This window comes from Protopterus annectens, chromosome 3.part0 (assembly GCF_019279795.1).
Source record: "Protopterus annectens isolate FY-2018-M chromosome 3.part0, PAN1.0, whole genome shotgun sequence".
NCBI classification, from domain to species: Eukaryota; Metazoa; Chordata; order Ceratodontiformes; family Protopteridae; genus Protopterus; species Protopterus annectens.
In genome coordinates, this window is record NC_056731.1 from 551,919,864 (window position 1) to 551,942,578 (window position 22,715).

General features: G+C 42.2%; 1 protein-coding gene across 2 annotated transcripts in view; it reads right to left on the reverse strand.

Annotated features, from left to right (window-relative positions):
* The window catches only part of TMEM14C (transmembrane protein 14C), a 223,756-nt gene that overhangs the window by 42,332 nt on the left and 158,709 nt on the right, over positions 1-22,715 (reverse strand). For both annotated transcript variants that reach the window (XM_044064975.1, XM_044064974.1), the window contains exon 4: positions 10,470-10,557. In XM_044064975.1, the coding sequence (XP_043920910.1) occupies positions 10,470-10,557 (88 nt within the window). The remainder of the gene's footprint in view (positions 1-10,469; positions 10,558-22,715) is intronic.

Genomic DNA, 22,715 nt, shown 5'->3' on the forward strand with positions numbered 1-22,715 from the left:
TCTGTTGTTTATAGATACTGCATAAATAGTTCCCAGGAGCTAGCTTCCCCTTTCTTGATAGAAACATCATAGGTTCATAGATGTGTACTAGGCCAACAGCCATGGAGTCTTTACAAGCCTTGCCCATAGAAGTGCCTTGGCATAATGCCACCGTTAGTTCCAAGTGCCTCTATCAAGTAGAGCCACTGGAGTGATCCCCGGGGCGAACTTTGTATTTCCCATCCACTCAAGATTTCTCTTGAAAAGGGCGAGTGAGGTGCTCTGCTTGACATGTATGGGAAGTCTACTCCAGAGCATTGGCAGTCTCCGAGTTAAGAATCTGTTCCTCCAGCATGTTCTGTTGATTGTGGTAATGAGGTTGAGGTCCCTGGAGTGTGTGCTGCAGAGATATTGTGATTTCTTTAGGTGCAACATTTCCTAAGGTCTGGGTCAGGCATGGCTTAAGTCGAGCAGAGATCACCTCTTAATAGACGAAATGAGACAGAGAAAAGCTGGAGTTTTTTTTTTTTTGAGTCTGTCCATGTAGGGCATGTGTTTAAGGCCTAAGATCCTCTTTGTGTGGTACTTTTGTGGCTTTCCAGCTGTTGCAGATGTTTAGTGAGGTACATGCCAAATGGGGCATTATACTCTATGATTGGTCTAATGAGGGAACAGTAGAGAGAGATGATGAACTCTTTCTTCCTGGATGCAAAACTCTTGGTAATGAGATGTGCCACACAGAAGGACTTTTTGACCACAGTGGGAATGTGGTGGTCGAAGGAGAGGTTGCTGTCAACCTGTGTCCCCAGATCTCTTCTAACACCTTCAGTGTTCAGTGGACTACCATCTTCTTCTTTAGGCTTTTCCCAGTTAGGGGTCACCACAGCGGGTCACCTGTCCGCTCATGATTGGCAGTGGAGTTTGACGGTGTTGAGTTGCCAGCCCAGCACCCAACCTTCCACAGAAGAAACACACACGCACACACTCACACCTAGGGCCAATTTAAAGTATCCAATCCACCTACAGCATGTCTTTGGGATGTGGGAGGAAACTGTAGCACCTGGAGGAAACCCACGCGACCACAGGGAGGACATGCAGACTCTGCACAGAAGGCACCTCAGCCGAGAATCGAACCGGAGAACCTCTTGCTGTGAGGCAGCAACGCTAACCGCTGCACCACCGTGGCCACCTGTTCAGTGGACTACCATTAATGTGGTAATTAGTGGGAACTGAGTTTTTCTCAAAGGGAATGACGATGCATTCACAAATCTGTAGCAGCAAGCAATCTTATTCACAATTTCATGTCCTTCCAATAACTACTTTACTTTTATATTTTAAAGCTAAGTACTTACTTTTGAAGTTTTGGACTGCTGTTAACTCTAAATGAATTCCCTAAGTTTAAGTGACTGTGGCGACTTTGGAATAAAGAAGTACAGACTGATGGCTACTCTCACACTGGGGCTAGCTAATCTCCGTCTCTGATTTTTTTGTAGTGGTTTGTCCTGTGACTCAAATTTTGGAAGCACTCAGGGTTCCTGGATGCGAAGTGGCTGTACCATAAGCACTGGTGATCTTGCCTCTTTTTGTTCTCCCAATAAGTGACAGTGCAACTCCAAGGGCACACTTTTGTTTTTCCAGATCAATGCCCCAGCTTTCATGTGGCTTATCTTCATCCCACACAGAATTCTAAATCTGCAAACTGTCCTCTGCTATCAGTGAAAAGAGTTTATTAAAAAAATGTTTTTTCAAGACAAGTGCAATTTATTCTATGAACATCCAAGCTGCCCAGGAAATACCACAGTGGAACATGCGTGTGAATGCACATACTCATTGCTTTATTACTGCAAATGTCTGTCATAAAAAATGCTGCTGTAAAGAGACTGCAGACCAATAGCTTTGTACTGTGGTCCACATATCTGGACACAGATGCAGTAGAGTTCTATATTGTAGTTTATCCTACAGACAGAGAGGTTCGTGTGTGTGTGTGTGTGTGTGTGTGTGTCTTTCGGCTTATCCCGGTTAGGGGTCGCCACAGCGGAACTCCGGTCCGCTAATTTTGGTAGTGGATTTTTATGTGCAGAGTTACCAGCCCTGACACACAACCTTCAACAAAGGCATGCCCATTCACGCATGCCTCCACACAGAAGACACTCTAGCTGAGAATCAAATGAGACAACGTCTTGCTGTAAGGCGACAACGCTACCGCAGCACCACTTTCGTGGGTGAATTTGTTTTTTTCTTTCTTCAGATAACCATCAGTTGATGTGTTTAGTAGATCTCAGAAGAGATGATTCCATTCGCATCATGACCTCAGACAACGGTGGGGCTATAGTTCTCTTTAGGGCACTAGACTATTCAAATGTGATGCAGGAGATATTGTTTGATGCTACTACTTATGCAGGGGTTTCGAAAAATCAAATCCATATAGCCTATTCTCATACGGATTAATTCTTAGAAGAATACTTGATAAATGAGAGAACTGATGCAGAAGAGTATAGTTTTTTGCACAATAAGGACCCCATTATCCCAGTGTTCTTTGGTATTCCCAAGGACAGCAAAAATGTTGAAAGCCCTCCTTTTAGACTTGTAGTTGCAGCGAATGGGTCTAAGACCCATCTGCTAGCAGTGTATGTGGATTCTTGGGTACAACATGTGGTGGAGAAAAAGTACAGTTGTTTACACTTACCATAAATGCAGATGTTAGAGTGTATTCACTGTTGCAGTCATCACATTTGGGTTATCTGCCTGTAGGTAGCCCTCAGATGGCCTGAATACCAGAGTCTTTGGATTTCTGCCTCGGATGCTGTTGCCTCTACTTTGACGTCAGGTAGTCAGGGGTATGAAACATGCAGCCGATGCCATTACATCAGTTTTTCTTGCCCCAGATGTCAGGTGCCCCCCACAATAGGAAGCAATTATATGGTATGGTACACCCCCCAGCAAAAAGCAAATACACATGATATAATATATGCCAAACAAGAAGGAAGGGTAGAGCCAAGAGAAGTCAGGGGGCTGGAGGGAGGGTAACCAGGACTGCAACAGTGAATACACTCAAACATCTACATTTATGGTAAGTGTACACAACTGTACTATGTTCTTCATGTTTCACTGTTGCAGTCATCACATTTGGGTTGATTCCCAAAGCTAAGGAAGGGTGGAGTTGGTTAAAGCATTAGGGCTAGCAATCAGGCCCTGTAAAACTGCTGTGGCAAATCCAGCTTTGGATTTACAAAAGATAGGCAGGTGGTAATGCTTGGTGAAAGTATGTATAGAGCTCCAGGTAGCAGTTTCCAGGATGTCCCTGGTAGGGACTCCTCCGAGAAAAGCCGTAGAGGTAGATGCGGCCCTGGTGGAATGTGATCTTATCCCCTGTGGGGTAGGTTTTCCATGGTGCTTGCAGCAGAACTGGATGCAATGGGGATATCCATTTGGAAATTGTTTGCTTTAAAATGGCCTTCCCCTCTGCCCCTGTAGCAAATCGAACAGCTGGTCAGATTTTTCTGAGAGGCTTAGTCCTGTTCAAATAAAATCTAAGCTGTCTGTGCACATCCAGAGAATGCAGTATCCTTTCCGCTTTATTTTGAGGATTAGGGAAAAAAGTAGGCAAATGAATGAACTGGTTTAGAGCCACATTAGACTCCACCTTGGGCATACAGGATGGATTAGTCCTGAGGAAAACCCTGTCTGCATGGAGGATAATAAAGGGTTCCACTGCCATGAGGGCCTGCAGTTCAGACACTCTTCTTGCTGAAGTAATGGCTAGAAGTAAGGCTGTTTTCCAGAAAGGAATTTCAACTCTGCTGTAGCAGCTGGTTCAAAGGGAGGAAGATTTGAGTTTTTCCAATACAAAGTTAAGGTCCAAGTCTGTAGTGGGAGCTCTCCTTTGGGGTCTTACATTTTTGGCCCCTCTAAGGCATTATTTTAGCAGGGGATGAGAGAAGAGGGGTGGCTCAGTATTATAATGTGCTGAAATGGCAGAGGCATGAATCTTAATCGAAGAGAAAGCTAGGCTCTTGTGGAGCATATCTGTTAAATAATTTAGAATATGAGGTAAGCTGGGCACCGTTGTTCCTGGAGCCAGGCTCAGGGGGTAGGCACAGTATCTTTTTCACTTTTCTGAATAGGATTTTCTAGTACTAGGCCTTCTTGCCTCAAGAATGACATCCAACACCTGCTTACTGAGGGTTGCCAGAGGTGAGGGAATTAGCCAGGCTGCAAGGTTCAGGGTTTGAAGCTGAGGAGGCAGAATCTGGCCCGTCTGCTGGGGCAGCAGGGACGGGGTTTGAGGCAGGTGCCATGATTGTAGCACTGTCAGGCTGCGCAAAAGGGGGTACCCAGTGCTGGCATGGAGAGGCTGGTGCAATCAGAATTGACCTTGGCTTGTCCTGTTTGATCTTTATTAGAACCTTCGAGAGGAGAGGCAGAGGGGGAAAGGCATATACTGAGAGGCTTTCCCAGGTAAAGGACAGGTTATCCACTTTCCAAGCTTGACTGTGGGGAGCTCTGGTGCAGAATTTGTTCAATTGGTAGTTCTGAGGAGAGGCAAACGGGTCTACCTATGGTGTCCCCCATTTGTTCAAGAGGTTGAATATTTTGGGTTCCAGTTTCCATTCGTGTGGGTCCATGAGATTTCTGCTTAAGTCGTCTGCCAGTGAATTTAGTTTGCCTGGCAGGAACTGAGCTTGTAGGTTCACTTGGTAGCTCAAGGCTGTGTTCCACAGAGCCATGGCTAGTCTGCAGAGTGGGTAGGAATGGGTTCCCCCCTGCTTGTTTATGTACCACATAACTGTGTGGTGTTGTCTTTACCAATAGTTGCCCTGGAAGAATAAGGTCTTTGAAGGCTGTCAGAGCATTCTGTACAGGTAAATTTCTTTTTGATTGATATGCAAGTGCATCTGTTTTGGGGTCCATTTGCCCTGAATGCACTGCCCTGCCATGTGAGCCCCCCATGCATAGTCTGATGCATCTGTTGTTAGGGTTTGTGCAGCAGGGGGTAGAGTGAAAGGGAGTCCCCTGTTGTGGTGGCAGGCCTCTGCCCACCAAAGGAACTCTGCCCTTAGACAAGGAATAGGAATCACTGTTTCCAGGTCCTGAGAATACTGACACCATAGACTTTTTAGATACCATTGAAGTTTCCTCATATGCAGTCTTGCATAGGGAATTAACAGAATGCAACAGGCGATGAACCCCAGGGCTTGCAGGATTTTCCTTGCAGATAGCTGGGTTTTTGTGGCCAATAGTTTGAAGTAGGTTGTCAAACTTTTTTCTCTGGAGTGAGGAATGCCATCTGGGAGGTTGTGTTCAAGCTTGCTCCCAGGAATACAATCTGTTGACAGGGTACTATGTGTGATTTCTTCTCATTGATGGTGTACCCCAGTGAGGTTAGAAGTCTCTTTACAAATGCCAGGTGTTGTAATAGCAAGTCCTGACTCTCTGCCTGAATCAGGCAATCGTTCAAGTATGGGTAAATCTGAATATTTCTCTGCCTGCAAAATGCAATGGCTGGCATTTTGTGAATACCCTGGGCACAGTAGATAAGCCAAAGGGAAGTGCAAAGAACTGATGGTGCATGCAGCCTGCCCTGAAACTTGTGTATTTTCTGCAGGATTCCCTTATTGGGATGTGCGGGTAAGCTTCTTTTAAGTCTAGGGTTGCCAGCCAGGCATCCTTGGCTAGCATAGGAAGAAGCTGTTGAAGAGTTAGCATTTTGAATTTTGGAACCACCAAAAAGGTGTTGAAAAAAGACAGGTCCAGGATAGGATGCTAGGAGTTTTCTTTTCTGGGAACCAGGAACAGTCTTGAATTAAAACCCTGTCCCCATTGTTCTGCTGGGACAGGTTGAATAGCTCTGATACGGAGGAGAGACAGCACTTGTTTTTGGGCCTCCACCCACTGATTTGGGGGGAGGTCTGGCCATCCACTTGGTGTTGGGGTTGAGTGGAAGTGGAATCTGTATCCTAGGGAAACTATGTTTAAAACCCATTTGTCTTGGGTAATGAGTTCCCAGTTTTATGCATGCAGGGTGAGCTTTCCTCCTAATGGAGCAAGTAGTTAAGTAAGGCTTGGAAGAGTTAAGGATAAGTCATTATGCCATTTTTCCATAGGGGGGGTGGCTTACTTCTCCTGCTTTGGGAGTGGGAGCCCCCCCCACTGCTTAGATCTGTGCATAGCCTGAGACTGAAGTCTTGGTGGTCTGCTGCTCCTGGGTTTGGACTGAGAAGGCCTGGAAGGGACTGAAAAGGACCAGTTCTTTGAAGGCCAATGCCTAATGAATCTAGGTGGCTATACTTGTAAGAAATCCTTAACAGTTTGCATAGATTTAGCTTTTTCCTCCATCCTTTTGAGGACTTCTGCTTTTCTGCCAAAAAGGCGCTCTTGGTTTAAGGGTGGATCCAGTAATTTACCTTTAACATGATCTGGCAAATTTTGTTCCTTAAGCCAAGCATGCCTTCTAAGCACAGACCCAGTGACAGCAGCCCTGCAAGATGCTTCTAAAGCATCAAAACCACATTGCAAACTATGTTTACCAACTTGGTCAGCAGAATGCATTAATTTTTGTAAATCTTTGTGTTAAGCACAGTCAGGAATCATCATTTTCTGTTTAAGTAGCCCCATAACATACTGCTGATACTTTAACATATGAAACTGGAAATTTAAAGCCCCAATGGTCAAAGTAGTAAAAGTGTATACCTTCTTACTCGATCTGTCTAAAGCTCTAGAGTCCCTATCAGAAGGGGTAGGATTTTTGGCATTAGTAGCCTTAATGCAGTTTGGTCCTTGGGAAATGGTCTCTGGATCCACAGTAGGATTCTTGATGAGGAATTTGTGAGAGTCAGGTACTCTAGAGTACTGGTCAGGTTTCCTGGGAGCTGGAGGCAAAGTGTCTGGGGTAAGGACGGATTCTAAGAAAACATCATCTACAATCTCCAGAACAGGAGGGATAGCTAGAGGCCTGGGTTGAGGCTTGTTTAAAAATTCCCTAAGTCTCTTTTTGGACTCTGAATAGTCCTGACCTTCCCAGCGGAAATGCTCCCTAAGGGTATGCAAGGTTTCACCAAAAGAAAAATCTTCTGGAGAGGAAGCAGAGGGAATGGAATCCTCTGCATCACAATCCTCATAAGTAGATAAGGGTACACCTTGGTAGTCAGAAGGAACAAAGATATCAGATTCCTGATCAGAAGAATCAGAAAGAAAATCAGTTCTAGGTCTCTTAGAGGGGGAAGGCTGGCTTCCCCTAATTAAGGTAATAAGGTCTTCAGCCATTCTAATAATTTGTTTTTGAGGCATATGGGCCTGAGAATGCGCTTTGGTCATCGGTTTTCTAGGCGTAGTATGAGCTTTAGGCCTGAAGAATTCGGTATTCTTAGCTTGAAACAAAGTCGTTGGTTTAATATGAAAATCGGTAGGCCTGAATACACCCTCAGAAGCCGGAGCCTGCACAGCAGCTTTGGACCCATCCAAGGTAGAGACATCCGCAGGTTCCATAGTCTAGGAAGCATCTCACGGCATACCGGACTCCGAATGGGTCTCAGCAGAGGCCTGCAAATCTGTAGTAGCGGGTATCGGGGGCTGCGAAAGCACCTCACCGAGTACCGGCGGACTGGCGACTCTAGCTTAACAGAAGCGTCGTCGGCAGTTTTGGACCTATGCGGTCTGTCTTTATCCTTTTTTTTTTTCAAAAGATTGGTAGTCGGATGGCTTAAAGCCATTTCAGAGTACGGAGATCAAGAACGAAAGTATTTAGCTACAAAAATAGCCTGCCGATGAATAGTTCGGGCATTGAACAAGGCACAAAACGACAGCAAGGCACATCATGGTTTGGGCCTAAACAGGTGATGCAGTAAGAATGAAAATCTCTATGAGGTATTTGCTTTCCACAGGCAAGACAATTGTTAATTTTTTCTGACATCGGTTAGAGCAAGAAAAAAGGATCCCCAACAGGGTACTTATTTTTTTTTTTAAGACTTCAGGTCTGAAACTCGAAAACGAAAATTTCAGGAGTCAGCTGACTGGCACTTGCGAACTGCTTCTGCGTCGGGCACCGCACAGCAAGAAAGATTGGTGTAATGGTGTCGGCTGCATACTTTATACCCCTGAAGACCTGATGTCATGGAAGAAGCGACAGCATCACTTGCAGAAATCCAAAGACACTGGTATTCAGGCCGGCTGAGAGCTACCTGCAGACAGATAACCCAAATGTGATGAGTGCAACAGTGAAACATGAAGAACATCAAAGTAGTGCATTATATAAACTCTCCCCGGTTTGTGTGAAGTTTGAAAAGTTCCTATTTGGGATTTTGGATATTATTAATCTTGATCCCGGGGGGGACTGAAAACTACAATAAAGAAAGAGAATAGCACTTTGGTTAGCTGCAATGTTTCCCCCAGGTTTAAACGATGCAATTTCTACTGTACCCATCTTACATGAAAAAGCAAGCAAAATATAAAAATATAATATTGTATCACATAACATTCATGTTAATTGGGTAATTTTGTTAGTTTCTGTATATATATTATGTTGAATATTGTAATATTTTAACATGTAGTTTCTTTGTAGTAGTTTTCCTACCCAGCTTTTTTTAAAAAAGTTAATGGTTTGTCATTAACGCCAATTGTTTTTTTTACATGCAATTGGTAGAGATGTAAGTGAGAGAATATGTAAGCAGCTCATTTTCATTTTGTACTGTATTCTGATGAAGTCTCCTTTTTACTGAGACAAAAGCGCTCAATACTTGTGTGTTTTCTATTAAAAATAGCATTTCAGTAGCTGCAGTTGTGGTTTCTCGGACCTTCTACATTTCATTCATTTTCCTTGATGTGTTTGGACACACGGAAGTTCAGGTCAGTACTTTTAACAGTTTCTGTAGGAGGTCTCAAGGGGGTGGTTAATCTACTGAAGGATAAATCCAATGAAGTAATGGTAGTAAGCCTGGAGGGCTTGCTAAAGGTGTCGACTAGCTCTTGCTTCTGGTAGTAACAGTAATGGAGTTTTACCACTACAGAAGAGGCTGTTTTTGTCAGCAGTTGACTGGTTTCTTTAGTATTTGCAAGCAGTACAACACTGTTTACAAAATAACTTTCATTTTGATAATCTTTAGCACAGATTTTCCTTTTATACCAAGGTAACACAGCACCCCTTCTACTATTCAGACTTTATATTCCAACATACTTTTTTTTTTTATTATTATCATCTAACAAACCTTTCCTTTTACTTTTTACTGGTGGTTCACAAAATACACATCTTAATTCTAATACAGCTTTTACTATGTTGTTCTTACCTGCATTTTTCACATTCTTTTTTTCATGTCACTCTCACTAAGTCACAGACACCCTAGTGAAGAGGGGACAAGGCATCCACCTGCACCACTTTTGACTCTGGTTTGACTATGGGCCAACATACCAGAATTCCATCTAGGCTGTCCAGCAGTGAGTGGACAGTCACCTCCTACTCACTACTTCCAGGGGAAGGATTCTGGCTTTTGTACTGTTGCTGCCTGCAGACCACACCATACAGAGAGGTGTGCAGAAACATGCATTAGGGACACTACCTATCAAGTCCTCTGGGAAACATGTCAAAATCAACTCCAAAGTTCCCAAAGTGCATCAGTTTCCAATAAATCCCAAAAAGCACTCTGATAGCCGTTTCCACCGCAAACCACAATGTTTATTCACAGACACAGCACCAGCAACCACAATGTAAAATTTAACGCTAACATACAACCAGAACGTTTTCGTCGAGAAACTTCATCAGATAACTATGAATGTTGCACTACTACCCTTGTATAACATTGCCAATAATTTAATTAGTGCAATTAAACCTTTGTTGATTGACCAAATAGATGTTAAATTAATCTACACATTCTGCTGGCTTAAACTCGCACTGAACATTCTAAAATCATTCTTATTTAAAATTCCTAAATATTATAACCATGATATGTTAAAACACATATCAAAACAAATATTAAGACAATATTAGAGGCGTACTGGCAGCTGGTGTTGGAAGCAAATAGATGGCCAGGTTTGAATGACATGGTCTCCCTGGCCCCAATATTAAAATAAGATCAGCCAAATTATAATACAGTGGCATTTGAATAATTATTAAATGAGATCAGCTAACAAGGACAAAAAAATTAAGTTACTGTATCTAAGGGATTTATGAATAACACGTATTCTTAATATTTTGTTGCAGCGCAAACCTATACTATTTTCAGGTTCTGACACTGGAGCCGTGTTACCTACTGAAGATAAACTGTATAAAACTGCAAGTAGCAGCCAGATTTGAAAAGAAATATATAAGGAACTTATTTATTATACAGTTAAAAATGTAAACTGTATATACTCCTCATCACTTAAAAAGCAGTTAAAGTTTTGCTATTGATTTCCTTGGAAATTTTATTCTGGAAAAACCTTAATTAACATGAAGCGTTCTCCATTTAATGCAGTTCCAGAAGCTAAGGCAATCAAATCTCAGGTCTTGCTGTTCACTGTACCTGGCACCAGCAATGATTCCAGCAGGCATCAACTTTCCAGAGTTATAAAACCTAAAGCCCATGACTCCAGCGAGGGTCCCTGATGCAGCTGTATCAAAAAGGAAAACAGAAACAAAAAAGCAGTTGGTATTTTGCAAATTATAACACTGAAGTACTTAATACAGCAAGCATTTAATTTTGTTCTGGAGAAGCTACATGACAAATCTGAGAAGTCACTCAGAGTGACTCAACAGCTGTTCAACAAGGTCGCAAGAAGTAGTGCTAGATTCCGTAAAAGGAAAAAAAAAAGGCAGTACTATTTTTTTTTTATAAAGCAGTTCTAGTCAATAGCTTAAATTAAAAAGTAAAGTATGTGTTTTAGTTTGGGGAAAGGTATAAAGCTCTCTCATGCTACCATTAGAGATTACCGATATACTTCGTCTCGTTAAGACCATGAAAGCATGTAACAATTAAGTATGTGAACATTACATGCACTACCAAACTCTGAAGCACTTAAAATATATAGTCTGGACAATACGCACAGCACTGATTTACTCTGGTCAGACAGTATCACATACTTGGGATGCTTTAAAAACATTTTTATTACATCACATTTTGTAGACAGTAACATAGATATGCAAATATTAAGAGAAAACAAACCCTGGTAACATTTTTCTCTCAGAATGCACATAACTTTCATTTTAACAATTATTCACTCCAACATTACATATATTGCTCAATTCTTCCCTTAAACCTCCCACCTCCTCCTGAACATTATTTTGCATGCATTGTTCCCACAAATTCCATTTATTTATAGGTAATTTGCTCCTTCCCTTTTCTGAACATCCCACCTCTCTTTCTTTTATTTCCTTTACAATATTCACTTCTTCAATAATAACTGGATTTGATATCCATTTTCTGGTAACTTTTTGGCAGCTAATAGCATTAAACTAATTAGGCCTTACTATGTTTAGACCAATCCAGATCCTATTTCCCAGTTCAAAAGAATCACTTCCTTGGTTACAACAATTTGCTCCCTTAACATTTCTGAAAAATGCATCTATATGGAATTTGTAAAATGTGCCACCTTATTACATTTCCAAAAACATGTTCCCATTTACCTTTCCCATCACTCCTCTAACATTTGCTACCTACCTAAAGAAAAATTCTCTAAGTCCACTTCAAGTAAAAAAAATTACCAGTGCAAACAGTTCCAGGTGAAAATCCAAAATCTTCCAGACGTTGAATATTTGTGAGCCATACAGATGTTGCCTCATCCTTATTGCTCCTCTGTAAATTGCCTTCCCATTCTCTCTTTTCAATCTTTTCTAACTTTCTCTGATTAATTCTAATAGTTACCATGTTCTATTTAAATGCCCTAATTATCCCTTTTTAGCAGCAGCTAATGTTCTATCTTCATCTAAAAACTCTACCAGAGCTGTTTCTTCATGAAGCTCTCTCTTTGCTATACCTCTTCTCAATCCCCAACAGTGAAAGCAGTCTTTAACCTGCAGTCCAAACTTCTGCTTGGTCTCAGTCCTTTCACTCTTATTTTCTCACACTACTTTAGTTTCTTTGACAATTTTCTCCAGTAAATTCCAAGCACCTCTTGTTTGTTTGCAATCATGCCTCTTGGTAAGATCTTTCTCAATTCATATGTTGGCTTAGTTCCTGGAATACTTTCTGCTACTTTATAAATATAACATTCTGCATGGTTATTTTCCTTAAGGGACTATATGCAAAATCCTCCCTCCCAATTAAACAATCATCCCTTTCCACTTTGCTTTATGAAAAAAAAAAAAACGCTACTCAGGAATCACGAACCAGAACTTATTACATCCAAAAACACAGTTTAAGCGCTTTCATTCACTTTGGTAAGGAACTTCTTCAGAAACTGAGTAAAACCAAAACGAAACATTACATCAACTACATCACTGATACCAGGTGGACAAGTGCAGTTCAATAAGACTTTCCAATGGAATTCCCTTTTTTCAAGCAGGTTTTCCTAATCACCCCCCACCGGTTTTTGTTCTATCTGTTCAAGGATAGAAAAAGAAAATTTTTTAAAATCTTTGCAAACAAAGCTATGCTTGAACAAAGCATTAGTGTGATTAGATTTATGAATAGCATACATGTGTTGATAAATTCGTGTCTTTAATGGCCCAACAGTCTTGACAACAAAAAATGATGGGCAAGATGCACATACAGCCACATACACCACTCCCCTAGAGTTATAGTTGTATCGACCCTTCACAGGAATAATGTATGGATAGCCATGAATGTGTATACTGGAGCCTTCAAGAATGAATCTGCATTGCTTACAGCAACCACACTTCTTCATACCCCATGATTTATAAATTTCTCATCATAGGTCCCTTGCCATTCAAAGATAATTCTCATATTTCTACTATTCTTGGATACAAATTTGGGTAAAGTCCCCAGTTTACCAGCAAGACCCATGCAGGAAAATATGGCAAATCAATGTTGTACAAGGTCTGCTTTCAAGGTATCAATACCTTTACTATAAGGTAAAACCAAGGCTCTCAAAGGGTCGTTCAATGAAACAGAGGGAGCTGGTATCACATCATCACTGGTAGTACCCACCACAAGGGCACAAAATAGGTCTATATCTAGTGTGCCTGAATGGATTACATATTGTGCCAATGTATCAAATAAATTCTCAGGGTAACCCCTTTCAAGGAACATACGTTTCATCTTATTAACCTCATCATAAAAATGAGCATCATTAGGAACCAAGCAGCTGAGTCTAATGAGTTGCCCTTTAACCAAGTTCCACTTCTGGCATAATGGGTGTTGAAAAGTGTAAAAAAGGAATTGGAATAGGTGGGCCTCCTAAAAATACTGGACAAAAAGCAATTGTTAATGGAATCCTTGCTTAACAAAATATCAAAAAAACTAATCTCTGAAAAATGATGTTAAGTGAATTCCAAAAAATCTGTAGTACCATGCAAGAATTGAATGAATGTGTCCAATAATTCAACACCAACACTCCACAAAATAAAAATATCATCCAAATACCTCAAATGCAATTTTAAATGGGCATTATAGGATGAGTTAAACACTTTGGTTGTTTCCCAAGACCACAACACCATGTTTGCAAAGATGGGGGCAGAAGCTGCACCCATGGCAACCCCCATTGGCAAGCGCTTAAACTGATGTGTTTTTGGATGTAATAAATTCTGGTTCATGATTCCCAAGTAGCGTTTTTTTCTTTTTGTTTTATAGTACGCTACTAGTCCGTTGTTTATAAACTTTGCTTTATGACATCTGCTTGTACTATGTATATGAGACTTGACTGTGTAGCTCTAAAGTATCCTTTCAAATCACCTGATCTTAAACCACCTTGATGTCCTTTTATATCACTGTTGCATTATTCGATATAGAAGGGATGTCTCATTCTGGGCAGCCAGACACTCGGCCAGTATAAAAAAGCCTAAAAGAGATCTTGATTGTACTGTACATCACATTTATACTCTCCACACAGAACGTAGGGCATAAAAGGGACATATGAATGCAACTACCTAAAACTACTTTTGCCGCCAGTTTGAACTCTGTTTTTGCTCCAGTCTGGCTCGGCCTATTCATCTGTGAAGGACCATTTATTAACCATTTCTGCTAGTTTTCCCTTGAATCCTCCTTTGACTTTTCATTGTCAGGTCAAAATTTCTTAAAGGTGTCCTGCATATTCGGCCTCAAAGAAAACCTATTCCTCCTCCTTGGGACCTTAATTTTGTTTTGGAAAAATTGACTAAGCTTCCTTTTGAGCTTGCATATTCTGCTTCTTTGCAACATTGTACCTGAAAGACTGTTTCGTTGCTGGCTCTTATTTTTGTTTGGAGGGTTTCTGAGCTCCGGGCCCTTATGGCCATTCCTCCTTTTTTGTTTTTTTTTCACAGGGACAGGGTGTCCCTTCGTACTAATCCTTCTTTTATACCCAGGGTAGTAGATGGGTTGTCCTTGAATCAGTCAGTACAACTTCCTTCCTTTTTCCCTCCTCAGTCTGCTAGTGAGAGGGTCATGTACAACTTGGATCTGCACAGACAGCTCCGGTACTATTTGGATAAAACAGACTATTCGTAAGTCTGCTCAGCTTTTTGTTTCCTTTAATCCCAGGTCTGAGTTTGGCTGTTTCTAAGCAAAGCATCTCCACCTGGAGATCAAAAGCCATTTCTTTTTGTTGTTTTTTTTTCATGCCAAATCTCTGTCTCTGGGGTTGGACACCAATTCCATCCTTGAAGCTGCTACTTGGTCTTCATTTCATACTTTTACAAAGCATTATAAGTTGGATATGGTTTCTAGAAACAGAGCAGGTTTTACTGAAACCATTTTATGTGGGTTTGTTGAGGGCTCTTCTCAGCCTCCCACCTCCCCTTCTGTTTCTTGAGCTTTCTCTTCACTATTGCAGTATTCGCTCCCTTCCTCCAGCTACCTCTTTGTTTATTCTGCATTTTTTCCTTCTAGCTGTGCATGGACACCTTTGTCCTATGGTGACTGTTCCCTTCTTGGGCAATTCCGTTCTAGGTAATTGCAAAGTACAGTTTTGTACCTACCATAAATGTAGATGTCCGATAGATATGCAACTGCAGTCATAACATATGGGTTGTCCTGCCTCAGGCAGCCCTCGGTCGGCCGAATTCCAAAGTCTAGGTCCGGCGTCGGCTGGTGTCGCCTCCTCTCCGACGTCAGAATGGCTGGAGTATAAAGGCATCGGCCGACGCCATCTTCTTCAGTGTTTCTTGCCCCAGATGCCAGGTGCCCTCCAAGGAAGGCTAAATTTGGTGAATGGATAAACAATTCCAGACATGCACAACAGTAATAAACAAATACACCATAGGAGGTACCCCCAGCTAATAGGAATAGGAGGAGTGGACCCAAAAAGAAGGTTGCAGAGGGGTAGGAGGGTGGGAAAATCCGACTGCAGTTGCATATCTATCGGACATCTACATTTATGGTAGGTACAAAACTATACTATGTCCTTCAAGAATGCAACTGCAGTCATAACATATGGGTTGAATACCATAGCCAATCTGGGGGTGGTTGGAACTAAGAAAGTGATGGTGTAGCTAAAATGCCCTGCAGGACTGCCGAAGCAAAGCCTGCTCGGGATCTGGAGTATAAAGGCAGGTTGTAGTGCTTGGTAAATGTATGCACGGAGCTCCATGTAGCAGCCTCTAGAATGTCCTTTGTAGCCACTCCTCTTAGGAAAGCTGTGGATGTGGCTATAGCTCTGGTGGAGTGTGGCCTAATATTGGCTGGCACACCTTTTCCATGAAAATAATAGCAGAATCTGATGTAGTGTCCAATCCATTTGGAAATTGTTTGTTTGGAGATTGCTTTTCCTTGTACTCCAGCAGCATAGGCTACAAACAGTTGGCTTTCTGGTGGCCTTAGTTCTGTCCAAGTAGTAGCATAGTTGTCTGTGTATGTCCAAAGTATGCAGCAGTGCTTCCCCCCTGTTTTGAGGATTGGGGAAGAAAGTAGGCAGGTGAATGGCTTGATTTAAAGACACCCTGGAAATTACTTTTGGCATGAATGAAGGATTGGTTCTTAGAGAGACTCTGTCCGGATGAAAAATGAGAAAAGGAGGTACTGCCATGAGTGCCTGTATCTCCGAGACTCTTCTTGCTGAAGTGATAGCCAATAGGAAAACCGTTTTCCATGAGAGGAATTGCATTTCTGAAGTTGCTGCTGGTTCAAAGGGAGGAAGAGTTAATTTTTCCAAGACGAAACTGAGGTCCCATGCAGGTACTGGTGGTTTCCTGGGGGGGGTTGATATTCTTTATCCCTCTTAGGAACTGTCTTAGCAAAGGATGTGAAAACACAGGTGGATCACAATTGTATTTTGCTGAGATTGCTGAGGCATGAATCTTTATGGAAGAATATGAGAGACCAGTATGAAACATTTCTGCCAAGTAATCCAATATCTGAGGTATACTCAAGACTGTTGTATCCTGACCCCTGTTAGCATTCCAGATGATGAATCTCTTCCACTTGGCTGAATAGGTTTTTCTAGTGGAAGGTCTGCGTGCTTCCAGTAAGATCTCTTGAACTTTTTTGGAAAGAGAGATATCGGAAGGAGTTATGGTAACCTCCTGGCTGTCAGATGCAAGGTTTTCAGGTTTTGATGAACAGTCCTGTAATTGTGCTGTGTTAGAAGCATAGGCCATAGGGGCAGAGGCCACGGCTTGGTCCGAGTTATGCTCAGCAGCAATGGGTACCAGTGCTGCCTTGGCCAATCTGGAGCTATCAAAATGCCTGTTGGTTGTTCTGCTTTGATCTTCAGTATCACCTTGGTCAGCAGTGGTAGAGGAGGAAATGCATAAATTGTTAGGGAATTCCAGCTGAAGGAGAGAGCATCCGTTTTCCAGGCTAGAGGACGGTGGGTCCTTGTACAGAACTTTTCCAGGTGGTGATTCATGTGAGAAGCAAAGAGATCTATGTCCGGTCTTCCCCATGTCCTTGTTATTTGTGAGAAAATGTGAGGATGCAGCATCCATTCGTGTGGATCCAAGAAATTCCTGCTCAGCTTGTCCGCCAGAACATTGTCCTTGCCTGGCACAAACTGGGATTGCAAATGTATATTCAGACTTAGGGATTTTTCCCAGAGAATCATTGTTAGTCTGCAGAGGGGATAAGAATGAGTGCCTCCCTGCTTGTTTATATACCACATCACCGTGGTGTTCTGTCCTTATTAACAAATGTCCTTGTTGAAGTGATTTTTCGAAATTCTCGATTGCATGTATCACTGCCAACATCTCTTTTTGGTTTACGTGCAGATGCCTTTCCCTTGGTGTCCATTGACCTTGAATGCATCTGCCTTCCATGTGCGCCCCCCCCCCCCCCCCATCCATGGTCTGAGGCGTCTGTTGTAATTATTTGACCTGCTTGAGGTTTGTTGAAAGACATGCCTTTGTTTAACTGACTTGCTTGAGCCCACCACAAAAATTCTCTTTGTAGACATGGAATGAGTGGGATTACGTCCTCTAGGCTTTGGCTGTGTTGGGACGATAAGTTTTTTAAATACCATTGCAGCTTTCTCATATGAAGTCTTGCCAAAGGTATCAAAAGAATGCAAGATGCCATGAACCCCAGGGCCTGCAGGATTTTCCTTGCAGTCAGCTGGGAGAACTTTGCTAGGCCTTTGAAGTATTCTGGTAACTGCTGTTGTTTTCCCTCTGTGAGATAAGCCATTTGTGTTTTTGTGTCCAGCTTGGCTCCTAGGAAAATAATTTGTTGGGATGGCAGGAGTCTTGATTTCTGAATGTTGACTGTGTATCCCAAGGCCTGTAGTAATTGAATGACAAAGTCCAAGTTTGCAATCAAGGTTTGTTTATTGTCTGCTTGTATGAGGCAGTCGTCCAGGTAGGGGTATATTTGAATCCCCTGGAGTCTGCAGTGTGCCACTACTGATGCCAGGCATTTCGTGAACACTCTGGGCGCAGTAGATAAGCCAAACGGCAATGCTGAGAATTGATAATGCTCTGTCCCTGCAAGAAATCTGAGGTATCTTCTACAGCTTTGATTGGGACATGCAGATATGCCTCCCTGAGCTCCAGAGTGACCAGCCAAGACCCCTTGCCCAGCATGGGAAGGAGTTGCTGCAATGTCAGCATTTTGAATTTTGGCACAATGAGATAAGTATTTAGAGTAGACAAGTCCAGTATAGGCCTCCATTTGTTTTCCTTTCTTGGAACAAGGAACAGTCTTGAATAAAATCCCTGGCCTCGTTCCTGTGGAGGAACCTTTTCTATTGCGTTTATGTTTAACAGATTTGAAACTTGAATGAGTGCCTCTGCCCTTTGATGATGTGGCAGGTTTGGCATGCCTTGTCTTATTGGTAAAGTATGGAAGTGGAATCTGTAACCTTTGTCTATTAAATCCAGAATCCAGTTGTCCTTGGTTAAGATATGCCAGTTTTTTGAGAATAAGGATAATTTTCCGCCCAAGGGTGCTTCTCTTTGAGCCTTTGTAGACGGTATGAAAGTCAAGTCATTGTGGTTGCACTTGTGGTGCAGGTGGGCTGCCTGTGCCACTTCTTTGATTTGGTGGTTGCCACTGGCGGCCCCTGTAGGAGCCTCGGTATTGCCCTCTACCTCGGCCACGCCTGTTTTTTCCCCTTTGAAACTTGTTAGTGTCTGGGAAGGACCAATTATTTGAAGGCCAATTCCTGCTGAATCTGGGAGGCTGAACCTGGAGGAAATCTTTGACTGTCTGTACTGATTTAGCTTTTTCCTCAATGGACTTCAACACATCTTGTGCATTAGCACCAAAAAGCTTCCGTTTTTCTAAAGGTGCATCAAGTAACTTTACTTTAACATGGTCTGGCAGTGGCTGTTTTTTTAACCAAGCATGTCTACGTATCACAGCCCCAGTCATTGCTGCCCTACATGAAGCCTCCAATGCATCATAACCACACTGAAGAAAATGATTGTTAACCTGCTGAGTGTTATGTACTAGATCCTGCAATGCCTTAAAATCAGTAGACTCAGGGGAGGCTAGCTTTTTCTGTAAGTCATCCAGTAAAAAATCCTGGTACTGAAACATATGAAAAAGGCAGTTAAGTGACCTCATAGCCAGGGTGGTGGAGGTATAAACTTTTTTACCCCATCTCTCCAAGGATCTAGCTTCCTTATCTGCTGGCAGTGGATTCTTGGCAGTGGAAGTAGCCACTCCCTTGGGGCCCTGTGAAATTGTTTCTAGATCCACAGAATGGGCCTTAAAGAGAAGCTTGTGTGTGTTAGGGACCCTATAATATCTGTCAGGCTTGACAGGAGCAGGAGGGAGAGAATCAGGGTTAGCACTGGAGTCAGAGAAAACATCATCCAGGACATCCATAACTGGAGGGATAGCTAAATGCCTGTGCTGGGGAAGCTTGAGGAAGGTACGTAGCCTTTTCCTGGAGTCAGAGAATTCCTGGCCCTGCCATTTAAAATGCTCTCTCATGGAGTGTATGACTTCACCGAACGAAAAATCCTCTGGAAGAGAGGCAGAGGGAATTGATTCCTCAGCATCAGAGTCCTCATAGGCCTGGAAGGATTCTTCTTGGGTATCAGAATGCTCAGATTCCCCAGAGGCTTCATCTGAAGAGAGGTTGTCGGCCTGCTCAGTTCTGGGCCTTTTCTCTGCAGGTGGCTGAGAACCTCTGTATGGATGAGGCTGAGACCCCCTAATAAGGGAAATTAGATCTGCAGCAAGAGACATGATCTGTTTATCAGAAGAAGGGGCCTGAGCAGTAGGTTTAGGATGGGCCTTGGCCTGGCTGGCGGCCTTAGCACGTGCAAAGGCCTTGATGGACATGGATACAGGAGGCCTAGCTGCCCCACGTGCTGGTGTAACCTTGTCCACAGGAATTGTGTCGGGTAGGTCCAGAACCTCGGTTTCTGGAGGAAAGTCAACAACCGGCACCGCAGTGGACTCCGAGACCGAAGGATGAGTTACCGCTGTGTCGTCGGCCTGGAGCGGTTGGATTACCATTTCCAAAGGGACCGAAGCACTCGTGGAGGGTTTTGGAGGAGTATCGGTGGAAGACACGGGCCAAGGATGTCGGTCCCGGTCCTTATGCTTTTTGGAAGATTGAGTTGTCGGAAGATCCGACGGCATGATATAAGCAAAACAATCACCGAAAAAGTCTTCGGCAAATTCTGCCCGGCGCCTGAGAGTGCGCTTATTAAAGCAAGCACAGTCCGAGACGTCGTGGTCTGGGCCCAGGCAAGGCAGGCAAAGAGAATGGATGTCCTTATGAGGTATTTGTTTACCACAAGACAAACAATTATTAACTTTCTCAACTTGTTCTGACATCGGCTGAGGCAAGAAAAAATGTTCCCCAACGGGGTACTTAGCTTTTAGATGACTTCGGTACTGAAAACACAGGAGCTGACCGACCGGCACTTGCGAACTGCTTCTGCTTCGGGCACTGCGGCAAGAAAGACTGAAAAAGATGGCGTCGGCCGATGCCTTTATACTCCAGCCATTCTGACGTCGGAGAGGAGGCGACACCAGCCGACGCCGGTCCCAGACTTTGGAATTCGGCCGACCGAGGGCTGCCTGAGGCAGGACAACCCATATGTTATGACTGCAGTTGCATTCTTGAAGGACATCCATATGTCCCTTTTATGCCCTATGTTCTGTGTGGAGAGCATAAATGTGACGTACTGTGCAAACAAGATTAGGCTTTTTTATACTGGGACAGCATAAGACTGCCCAGGGCAGGACATCCATTCCATAGCAAATACTGTAACAGTGAAGAGAACGACATCTACTATTATTGGCACGATTTAACACAACTGTACTTTCTAAGGGGAGAATCAATTTACCCCACTTAAGTCTTGCCCTTTTTCCTCCTCAGACAACTTCCTTCAACACTTATCATCCACAACTTCTCTCTGGTTGATAAAAAATATGCCTGACCTACATATAATAAAATTAAAGGGACTAACCATTTTAACTGCTTGTAGCTTACTATCCACATCCATAATCAAGGACTTCCAGTTTCTCAATTTTTGTATTACCTTTTTGGTCTCTTCCCATAAATCCTTAACAGCCATAACAGAACTCTTGTTAATCTATACACCAAATACTTCACCTTATCATATCCCAATAACTATGGATATTGCTGAACCAATTCACATGTGGGTACACAGTTAACGGCTATAGTTTCTGTTTTATCTGCATTAATTTTATATCTAGAAAATATTTGAAACTGTCTCAAAATGTTCTATAACACTAAAATCTCCTTTTCTGGATTTATCAAGTACAAAATAACGTCATCTGCAAATAAAGATAGCTTTTCTTGATTACCATACAATTTATGGATTTGAATTCAAAAGTTCCTTATTTTTTATTGCCAGTAGCTCTAAAACTGCTTAGGAAGTTTTAGTGTGCATCATACTACAAATGTTCACAAAGTGACAAAGATATCCACCTGGATACCATAAACAGCACACAAAATGTGTGTGTATGTAATGACCACGCATTCATTTGCATAATGTTAAAAAGTACAAGGATGGAGACAGTCAAAGAAACAAGATGGTGATAAGGAGGGCAGCACTAACAAAAGGCAAACATTATAAAAATATACAAGGCTAATGAGTCTTCAAAGTTGATTGCCTTCCAGAATACAGATCTCTCCTAGGTTTACCACATCTGCTATGTCTGTGTTTTATTTATTAAGCAACCTGGCATAACATGGCCAGAGTGATGAAATATCTGCCAGAACTGAAAATATACATTTAAAGAAATAAAGAAATATATTTTAAAAGTTGTTGTGTTTGGAACTACCAAAATGAAATTCTCAGTGCAAATATGGTTCAACTGCATCCTCCTGGAATTCTTCCATCAGAAGGACATGTGGCTGTAAACCAACTCCACTGCCAATCATGAGCAGACAGGTGATCTGCTGTGGCAACCCCTAACGGGGAAAAGCCGAAAGACGAAGACTCTCTGTAAGTGAATAAGAAACGGACAGTGCGCTTCATTCCTGCATGCTGCTGGGTGAAGCAGCCATAAAGTCTTAGGAATCTTAACATGGTATAAAAATAAAACCTGATGCTGGGCTCTAATAAATGGAAAAATAAATCTGGGAAGTAAAGCTGAATTGGAAGTGAAGAGAAAGAATGGCCTAGGTGTTAGTAAGAAGCAACTAAAGCTAACAGAATCTGCAAGATATGAATAAACTGATCAAATGTAAACAGAGTAATGCTGTTTTTAAAGATAATGGTATCATGAACGTTAAACACAATTTTTTTCAGTATTAGCTGTAAGCCAAGCTTCTGGAAGATAAAACTAGATGTATGGTGCCCCAGACTGTGCATATTAAATTTAATGCATCATTTTCATTTTGAAAGTACAGACTCCTCGAAATTTAATTTGGTGGTACTTCACATCAGACGTGCTCTTAATAGCTGCTGCAAAATCAACTAAAGGTCTGGAAGGTGTGGAAAGCATAACTGAGTATCTATTAATGTAGGTTCAGGCACAAGAACAGAATGTCAAGAGTCTAAAACAAAGGAGTCCTATTCTAATGTAAAAGAGATTGAAACCAGATCCAGAAAAATAATCAAAGCAGTTGGGTAAATGCCAAGGCCAGAAAACATTCAGGCATTACAGAGGTTTCTAACAATTAAGTATTCTGCAAAGTTTCTACCCATTATATGTGAGATAACTGTGCCTCTAACTGCTGCTGTAAAATGTATCATGTGACTGCAGTTACTAAAAGGAAAACATTTTTGAATTGTTTAAGAAACTAGT